This window comes from Paramisgurnus dabryanus, chromosome 5, assembly GCF_030506205.2.
Source record: "Paramisgurnus dabryanus chromosome 5, PD_genome_1.1, whole genome shotgun sequence".
NCBI lineage: Eukaryota > Metazoa > Chordata > Actinopteri > Cypriniformes > Cobitidae > Paramisgurnus > Paramisgurnus dabryanus.
Genome location: NC_133341.1, coordinates 21,071,148 through 21,081,763, shown reverse-complemented (window position 1 = coordinate 21,081,763; position 10,616 = coordinate 21,071,148). Strand labels below are relative to the sequence as shown.

Below are 10,616 nucleotides of genomic sequence, written 5' to 3'. Positions count from 1 at the left end.
AGAAAAAAGGTACATGAGGTGCAAAAGTTGTCACTGGGGGTGGAACTTTTCAAAAAGTACACTTTTGTACATAATAGGTATGTGGTACCTCTAGGGCCGGTTTCCTGGACAGGGTTTAGATTAATCCATGATAGGCATAGTTATATTAGGATATTTTTTACAAACAAACCTTACAAAAAACAATGCTGGTATGCATCTTGACAGAAGACAATGGCATTGATTATATGTTAAGATATTTCAGTGCAAGATGTTTTAAAATTAAGGCAGCTTAAACATGCATTTTAGTCTGGTACTAGGATAAGCCCTGTCTGGGAAACCGCCCCCTAAGGTACACGCTGGTACCTTAGAGGTGCATACTGTAATTTGTGAAGTTAAACCAAAACTTATGTTGATAGAAATGGTTTACAGTGTAGACACCTCTTAATCAAATGTGCCCAAAATGCACAGTATAAACTGGCTCCATATGCATGGGCTCCTGTTGTTTTTACGGCAATCACATGTGCTTCAGCACCAGGCTAGGTTATTACAGTTTTCTGCTTTAGAGACAGTACTTAAGACAGTACTGTTATAAAGAAACCAAAGCTTGATCAGATTACATTATCATCCCTCTCTAGACAGTCATATTAGCATGATGTATTGTATAGACTCCACATGTGCAATATGCACAGAATGCAGAATACAACACTACAGGGGATTTTTCCTGCATAAAATAAACATCATCCTGACCTCAAGTAAAATCTACTCATGAGGTTCAAAATTAAATGTTTAAAATTAGAATTGCAATACTCTTGTAAGCCAACCTCAACATGAACCAGACCAACAGAGCAGATGCATATTTAACAGCCGAGTATGTTGTAGTTTAAAGGGGTGTCTGTTCAGTTTTTCTTTTATTACAATGCATTTCCTTTAAATATATTTAAACTTCATTGTTTTTAGACACTGCATTTTGCATGCTCATTTAAATAGACATGTGGCACCAGAATAAGGTCAGTTTCCTCAAAGTACATCCTCATTCGTGGCTAAGCAGACCTCAACTTCATATTCACATCAGCGACTGCGAGATAATGACAATGGAGAACATGAATGTTTCCAACAGTTCTCTGGTTGGCCATACCTCAGTGGGTATGTTAGTGTCCAGCTCCATTTTGGGAATGTGCTGTGTGCTGGGTGTACCAGGTAATGCAGCAGTGCTGGTAATGCTTGCCAGAAATTTAAAGGAGGGCAGCATCACTCCAAAACTGATGATGAGTCTGGCCGTCTCTGATCTGCTGAGTCTGATTTCATTGCCTGTGTGGATCTACTCCCTACTAAATGGATGGATTTTTGGCCAAGGTCTGTGCAAGGTCTTGTCCTATTTAGTGTACTGGAGTTTGTACAGTAGTGTGCTTTGCATCACCTTGATGAGCGTGCAGAGATACATACAGGTGCTGTATCCACAGCGGTGGGCTAAGCTTGGAAAATGTGGACATAATGGGCTCATTTGTGGGATTTGGACATTAAGTAGCCTTTTTGCTTCCTATGCTCTTGTTTACCAAACAGTTGAGAAGATTGATGAGAAGCTTGTACTCTGCTCTCCGTCTTTTAGAGACAATCAAGAAAAAATTGCCATCTTACTTTTAGAGACTGTTATGATGTTCTTTGTGCCTTTCTTAAGCCTTCTTTGCTTCTACCTACGACTGCATCAAAGAATACGTCAATCTTCGATCAGTAATCACAAATTGTCAAAACTGGTGGTCAGAATTATAGTGACTTTCTTTATTTTCAGCACCCCATGTATGATTATCTATGTAGTTCAAATGGCAGTGACTAAGGAATTAGTAGAGATCAAATATGTACTTAGGGCTCTTTTCTTTATCAACAGTTGCATAAACCCCTTCCTTTATGCATTTCCAGCTGGAAAGCTATGCAGAACGAGACAGCATTCAGACCAGGCACATGCACAACAAATTCAAACTATTATTGTCAGTGCAGCTAGCCTCAATGCACCGAGTTTAAGTCTGTAAAAAATGGGTACAGTATCTGTTTTTAATCATACTTGACTATAAGGCTCTGCTTGATGATTATAAGAAGGCTCAAGAGTATTTTCTATTCTAACAAAAGTATTTGCTGTAGAAATGTCCTCAAGTCAATATCAAATGTATCACATTGAATGTATTTTCCTCAATGTCTTTTTTTACTTGTTTCATTTCATCAGGCTATTACAATGAATAGCTAAGTTTGGTAAGGATGGGAAAGATAAACAGTAACTGCTTGTTTACAGAAGTCTGACTCTTCAGAAGTTGAAGGTTGTAGAATGACCTTTTCAGCTTCTCTTAAACAAACAGGGGAACTTTGCTATTTTCAAGGCAGTTTACAGTTGTTTAACTGTTTTCCAGTGTTTGCATTTGTTTTCCAATGTTTAAAAATGTCCTATAATGTTGTTAATCTCTCCCCAGTTGTAACTCTCTATTTTTTAAATAATAACTCTGTAGACTATGTGCTTATCGGCTCCAATCACTGTAAACAAAGGCTCCCTTTGTAAGTCGCTTTGCATAAAAAAATCTTCTAAATGAATAAATGTAAATGTAGGTACAGTACTCTTGCTCTACTGACCTCAGCTCTTAATGCAGTGGCATAATAAAAATAAACTCTTATTTTAAAGTAAATAGCAGCAGTGATGTATTGTACAGTATTATCCAAAGCTGTTATTTTTAAATCACCTAATTAAAGGCTATTTTTTTCTTGGTGGACATATTAAAGCCTCATATTTATTCAACAGCACGTGGTGGGACCCCAACTCTACCTACAGAACTGTATGTATTATCATATTTTGTAATTTAATTGTAATTTATTGTCCTCCTATAATTAAGGCAGTTAAAGATTTATATAATTTTTTTTACCATTTCTATATATATTATTATCATTATTTATCGCTTTAATGAGACATTTATTTTTGTAATACAATGTCCTGTTTTTAATCAGTATACTGTATAAACTGCAGGTGACTGTGAGAACCTATAAAATATTTTTCTGTTTTCTTATTAATTTTACTGCACTTTTAGGCAGACACCAAAGTATGTGATTCGCAACATTCTTCCTTATATGGACCTAGTTTCCGTATTGTCCAGTGTCCCTTTACAAAGATAAATGGGAGTACGAAGAAGTGCGTGCGCGCGCCTTTGGGCGCGTGTGTGCGTGTGTGTTTGTGAGGGAGAGAGGAGACGCTCACAGGCAAATACTGGCAGAGATTTCTCTCTTCACTGTGCTGTGAAGAACTAGCTGAAACTCACACTTCGTGTAGTAACACTGTGTTACTGTTATCTCAACCATGAGGAGCAATCGGAGCATCATCTAGCATTGACCCCGTCTATCAGTTTACCTCAGGAACGAGAGAGTTGGCGATACATCTCCATTCTGCGGATGATTCGTTTGCGTTCTGCATTTCTCTTCTCCATTGCAGATGTGACGGGTGGGATGAGTGATTTTACACCTCGTTGGTTTCCACTGCAGCATGGGAACTGCCGTGTCCAAGAAGAAGAATTTAAGGAATGATGCGATTTCTTCTGTTGCCGCAAAAGTTAGGTGAGTGTCTGCAGCGACGCAGACTTGAGCAGTAAGCTATTCGGATATGCGACACGAGCTTTATTTATCTTGACTTCTCATAACTACAAATAACTTCCTGTGCAGTGTACTTCTTTTCTAAAACGACTCTACTTTTAAAGACTTTTCAAAATAAAATGCTGTTCTCGTTACAAACTCGATCGTCCCCATATTGTGTAGAAATCGTAGTTTTTTTCAGAGGATGTGTTTTATTCTGAATTATATAATTATTATTATGATACATACATACATACATACATACATACATATATATATATAATATTAATATTAAAGGATTTCGCAATACGTGGTAGTGTTACGCATACACTGTAGGACAATTACAGCCTACAGCCTACCTATCATATATAACGTTAATTAGTTCAGGACTGCAGGTATTATTATTTATTTTTTTATGTTGTTCGATAGGGGTTTTTTTACGAATTTACCTATTTACTTATGTTTCTTAATGCTCATTTCAATAGGTTTATCCATGACAGGTACACTACACTCTTAAAAATAAAGGTTATCAATAGGGCTCTTTGCAATGATGCTATATAATAACCATTTTTAAAGGTTTTAGTCAAAGGTTCCCATATTTTATCTTATTACAGTCTCTAGAATCTTCTTCCACTGCTGTTGTGCAACAGAAAGGTTCAGATGCTGAAGGTTCAGATGGCACCATACAGCCTGACAAAGACCCTTTTAGTAATCTTTATTTTTAAGAGCGAACATTGCTCTCAGTCACAGATGAGAATCTTTACAGGCGCTGACATGATGTATCGACATATAAACCTTTCCGTGTTTGTTAGTTCAATTATATTTCTTCTTTAAATGTTAACATTGGAGAGCCTCTATTGAACCATTGGCCTTAACTGAAAAACACTGGGTAATTTCAAGTTTTGGCAATGTGTTTGGCACACATCCTCACTCCCAATTACTATTTTAAAAGAAAAATAAATGGCAGGCTTATTTACATCCAATAAATGGACAGCACAGGTTAAAGTGAATGTTTATTGGCCTCATGTGATCACATTGTCTGAAATGTTGCATTACATTCTGTTTACCGCTTATGTGTTTTGACAGGTTGGCAATGACCTGTCGTTTTACTAATTCACTTACTGACTCCCTCACTTATTTGTTTCGATCTTAACTCGCACTTATTTTTCCGATTACTGTATCCTCACATATTGTATTCACATCAGCCAATCACTCGCTCACCAGCTTATGAGTTCAGTCGATCAGTGTCACTCATCTAAAATCACACTAACTTACTGATTAATTTCACCCACACACAATGACCTTTAACAAACTTAACCAACCAATTACTCATAATAATAATAAATCAGCTGTTGGCAAACTTTGGACCAGTCTTGAGATATCCTGTGCATAACAGTGATAGTTTGTGAACTTCTCACTGTCTTCGTCCCTCCTCACTTTATAATTTATCTGATGAATGTGTGATGCAAATCTCAGGACAATTTCACAGAATTGGACAAGAGAAATGCTACTGTAGATGTGGTAAGTGTCCCCTCTGACTATGGTGCTGATGTAACCTAGTTGTAATAGTTCTCTCAAGTGGGCTATGGTTGTGTAAGATGTATTTACACACAGTTTAGATATAGACTGGACTGTACACAGATCTCAGGGGAGCTTGAAATGGCTTGGCTTTGAGTTGATGAACTCAGCGCTGTCATCAAAATTCATAGGACAATTTATTTTGGGAGCACCCACAGGGCCTAGCGTTCAATGGGATGTTTGTGGACCTGAATGAATTTTGCATTTCTAATCTTGTAAAGTTAGGTTGGGGTGAATGTGATCTGATAAAATGAAATGCAAATTTTGGAATCATGGTTGAGTGGAATTCGATATCTATTCTACGTGAAAAGTTTGCTCATAGACCACTTGTTTGGTGTGCCGTGGAAAAATAACACTACCAGGTTGCGGAGTTGGCCACAGCTGCGTGTGTCACCGTCATCAATTCCAGCCAGGATATCATTTGTGTTCATCAAAACAAGATCAAGTTTCACATTAAATGTGTATACTACATTTAATACAGTATAATATCCAGTTTAATAAGTCGTTTAAGCATTGCAATACGTTTGGGCAGATCTGTTAATGCTTATTGTGAAAGTGGTGTGCCGTATAATTTTTTTACTTATCAAAACTGTGCCGTGGCAGAAAAAAGTTGGGAAACACTGATATAGGGTATTACACAAATAAATGTACCTAGGGGTATTGAACATGTACTTAGGAGTATTGAATCAAAGCTAAAGCGTAAAAAATAAATAGTAAAAGCCTGCAGAAATGAAATATTTATATGAATTTGTAAGCAGTTTGTCTGCGTGCATGCTTTATTGACTATGGCACGTGAACTTTTGAACTAGAGATATATCTCAATGAGATTAATCTAACCATAAAAACCAAGTGGTGGGAAGTAAATGTATCTTCTTTACATTCTCACAAGAAAAATAAACCAGAAAAATAGACTACTGTATATTACCATTCACATTATTACTTTATTAAGAAATGCATAAGAGAAACAACAGAATGATAGAAATAAATGTTGTCATAAAACATTTTTAAGTGATCTTTATAAAAAATCTTATAATCTAAATTGTCATTTATCATCTAAATTGTCTTTTAACATGATATATTCAAATAATATACAACATTATTTCCCTTATATCAGTTACACTACAGTATCCAGGGTGTTATTTTCTCTAAGTGGATTAGCTTTGGTGTAACAGTCATATTAAAGACTTAATAAGACTACGGCATGTAGAACAGTGACCTGTTTTAATGATCGTTGACTTAAGGATCCTGCACGTTTTATCCTTAACGTTTTCCTTCATCTTAAGACAAGAACAAAAAGTGAGAACCAATGCAATGACAGCCCAAACCAATTAAAATTCTGCAGTAAGTGGCTATATTGTCTATGAGCTGCCCACTGTCTCATAGTCTCATCTGTAAATGGTCTAATTTAGATGATGAGACCACCTGCAGTTGTAATGGACGAAAGCCCAGATTATGTGAAACCGTGTATGTGTGTGATGAATGTAGCCTTTGTGAAATATCTAACATGATGTTTGTCTGTCTGTGCTAGAATTAAACTTGTGTTAGTCAAAGTTTTCCATGCGTTGGGTTTGGTTTTTTCTGTACATTTCAGATACAAATGTCTCATGCTATTATCATCTAACCTCTTTGCATGCATGTATAATCATACTGCGTACTTAAAGCTTATAGGTTTGCTGTTGTGTCATATTTGGCCTTGCCCCATCTGTCAATCACAGGTTCTTTCCAATTTAAAATCCTCCATTAGACTGACAGATTTACAAAATGATCTGAAATGTGCAGCACAAACTGTGAAGGTCGGACTGATGTGAGACCTTATTAAAAAGCATTTGGATTATTTGAAAAGCAATATATAGACACTTAGATGATACTCCACAGCTGGGTACAGCACAACATTTGGCAAACGTCACCTACTTTAGTTATAGACCATCTGGAATAATTTACTAAATGGATAGGAATAGTATCTGTTCAGCTTTCTCTATTCACGGTGTCTGAACAGGCTAAGTTTTGGAAATTGTAAAGCAAGTCATATTTGCATTTTTGCAATTTTAACGGCCCTCAAAAATGAAATTGACTATCAAGTAGATTTTGGTCCGTTGTCATTCGAAGTGTTTGTTAGTGCGGCGTATTTAGTGGTCATAAATGAATAATGAGGAGATTTTAAAAGCTGAATGCCAATGGCAGATGTTGTGAATTTTCAAGATGAATATGACTCAGTGTTTAGTTCACACTACGAGCTTACATAAATGCTACTGTAGCTGGCAATGACAAAACTCTCAGCTGACCGTAGGAACAGTACTGTATAAACACAAGTCAAAGGAACACAAAGTGTACAAGCTTGAGACTATGAGGAGGAGGATGAGAGAGACTGCTAGAGGAAGGGGTCAAGTCTCACGTACAGTATCCGGCTTAATGCGCGCTAAAACACTCGGGAACAAACTGTACTGTACTTGCTTTTAACTAAATTAGCGTGCGTCTGTTGAAGTCAGAGTCACCCAAGGCAAAAGCACTCATTCTGTAAATGTTTGTGGACAGACACGAAAACGGCCAAACCAGAACAAAAGCTATAGGGTGAAAATATTGTTTGTTTCATGTACCATGTGTGCTATCTTCACTGGGCTCACATTTAGCCTTGTGCTTTCAGTCTGCATGCATGCAGGTCTAAGTTTGTTTTTTATTTTCCAGTTGTATCCAGAATGACTTACTGTGGTATCGATCTCATGACCTTGCCCTTACAAGCATTGGCAGGAAAATCAGTTTTTGAATTGAATGTTTTGTTACATCTGCTTGAATCTCTAATGTTACATTGCTCTTCTGAGTCACACTGTCTGTCCACAGCTTGGTTAAAGCATCTGCTTTGGTTAATGTGGTTAATTCGCTTCTCTCCGTTCTCACATTCTGGGAGTTCTCACTTATTTGTGCCACTTTTGCCTTGTCCTGCTTTTCCTGTGTTTCTTCAACCCATCTTACCCTTCCCCCTTTCTTTTTTGTCACATGGCTGAAAACATGTGAGATGCTCCCTGAAGTACACGATACACAGACGAAACTAAAGATGATGATGATGTTTCTGTAGAAAAAAATTAGCTGAGAGTAGATTTGACCTTAATGTACTGTTTAATTAATATTGTAATCTAGTCCTTTTGTTACAATATAATCTCATTTTGTGTATGTGAAAGTGGATCAAATGAGATAGGGAGAGATGTTTGTGTGTGATTTGGGCCTCCGATACCCTACAGTGCTTCTTATTATGTATTATTCATGTTGTAATTCTGTCTGACTGGGCAGCTTTTGGTTGTTTTTAATCTAAGTCTACGATTTCTAGTTAAGAAAAAGATCAGTATGCCATTCTCGTGTTAATTCAGGGTAATTGCTTGTGCCTTGTGCTTAAGTGGAAGGTATCGTTGCAGAACAATCGAATTTCAAAATGGCAAGCAAAAGGAACAAAGAAATCGAAGCAGGCCTCCAGCAGTCTAAACTTTGGGTCTCATTATGAAATGGCACTTGACTCTCGAAATCAATCAAAATGCAAGGTCGTTTATACATAATGTGCGAACTTTTTACATGATCCCTTACTGACCTTTTTTGTCTTGAATACACAAAATGTACTTTTATATTTATGCATTCAACAGTTGCTTTGATTAAATTAAACCCTACATGGCATAAAGGTGAAAGTTTTAGTGGGGCAGTAATTTATAGTACACATTCCTGTGGTTCATATTTATGGTTTGTAGGATTTTTTTCAAGAAATTTTAGACGGTAGTTTAGGTTTTAAAGAGCACCTATGTCATTGCTAAAAAGTGACGTTATTTTGTGTATTTGGTATAATACAATGTGTTTGCATGGTTTATAGTTCAAACAACACATTAGTTTCCACATACCGTACATTTTTGTAGCTCAAGAAATAGGGGAGAGCGGGGGTTAAAGTACAATTTTTTTAGAAAAGTGTCATTTTAAAAGATAATGTTATAGACAGAGATATATTTTTGCTGTGATCAATAACTCACAAGTGTAGTCTGTCTGAATATCAGTTTTCAAAATATACAACAGTATTAGCAGCGGGACAAAAGTATTACTCTCGTCCCGACAGGATCTCCTTATATTTAAACACAATTTACTTTTATTTTTAAAAACTCTAAGAAGTCAAACTTCAGGATGTGTTACAGCACTAAATAACCTGTAGATTGATCAGTATTTTAACAAATTAAATGAAAGCACAACACATTATAAGATAAAAATGACCGCTTTAGGAATGTATTAATAACGCAATATTTGTCAGCTCTGTCAAGGGTTTGTGTGCTAAAGATGCTGTCATAGTTTGGGATGCAAATGTTATCAGGGCTCTGAGAAAAATCACTTTGTTACTTTTGGCCGGCATTACCTTTACCCCGGTTCTCCCCTACTGTATTGCTGAAATGCACTGATTTTTTACAAAACTCATTGATTTGAAAAGCGCTGTGTCCCTGATTGGCCAGCTAATCTGTACGTTGTGATTGTCCTGAATACCACTGATGTCAGCTGGAAATGTGACGTCCTTACCATGTTTGAAAGATTCGCTCACAATGCAATACTAACAGGAGTTAAAGGAATAGTCTACTCATTTTCAATATTAAACTATTAAAATAAGTTATTACCTTAACTAAGAAGAGTTGATACATCCCTCTATCATCTGTGTGCGTGCACGTAAGCGCTGGAGCGCGCTGCGACACTTCGATAGCATTTAGCTTAGCCCCATTCATTCAATGGTATCAAACAGAGATAAAGTTAGAAGTGACCAAACACATCAACGTTTTTCCTATTTAAGACGAGTAGTTATACGAGCAATTTTGGTGGTACAAAATAAAACGTAGCGCTTTTCTAAGCGGATTTAAAAGAGGAACTATATTGTATGGCGTAATAGCACTTTTGGGAGTACTTCGACTCGGCATAGTAACACCGTCCCTCTCCCATTATGAGAGGGAGAAGGGGAGCGGACTTTTCAGGCGAGTCGAAGTACTCCCAAAAGTGCTATTACGCCATAAAATATAGTTCCTCTTTTAAATCCGCTTAGAAAAGCGCTACGTTTTATTTTGTACCACCAAACTTGCTCGTATAACTACTCGTCTTAAATAGGAAAAACGTTGATGTGTTTGGTCACTTCTAGCTTTATCTCTGTTTGATACCATTGAATGAATGGGGCTAAGCTAAATGCTATCGAAGTGTCGCAGCGCGCTCCAGCGCTTACGTGCACGCACACAGATGATAGAGGGATGTATCAACTCTTCTTAGTTAAGGTAATAACTTATTTTAATAGTTTAATATTGAAAATGAGTAGACTATTCTGTGAAGTATAACTTTCCCTGTTTCACTTCTCAAATCCTTTGCCCATTACTGGTTTACGCATTTAAACTTGGTTCTCTATAACCATACAGTGTTTTTTTTTTGGCCTATCACACTTAAAAACAGTGATAAACCAGTCATGGGATGAT

General features: G+C 36.8%; 1 protein-coding gene and 1 pseudogene across 3 annotated transcripts in view; both read left to right on the top strand.

Annotated features, from left to right (window-relative positions):
* Positions 1-1,070: 1,070 nt before the first annotated feature.
* Positions 1,071-1,995, top strand: LOC135732186 (leukotriene B4 receptor 1-like; annotated as a pseudogene).
* Positions 1,996-3,176: 1,181 nt separating this feature from the next.
* Positions 3,177-10,616, top strand: part of nsmfb (NMDA receptor synaptonuclear signaling and neuronal migration factor b) — a 30,722-nt gene continuing 23,282 nt past the window's right edge. For all 3 annotated transcript variants that reach the window (XM_065250272.1, XM_065250271.1, XM_065250270.1), the window contains exon 1: positions 3,177-3,561. In XM_065250272.1, coding sequence (XP_065106344.1) covers positions 3,528-3,561 — 34 coding nt within the window. In that variant the 5' untranslated portion in view covers positions 3,177-3,527. The remainder of the gene's footprint in view (positions 3,562-10,616) is intronic.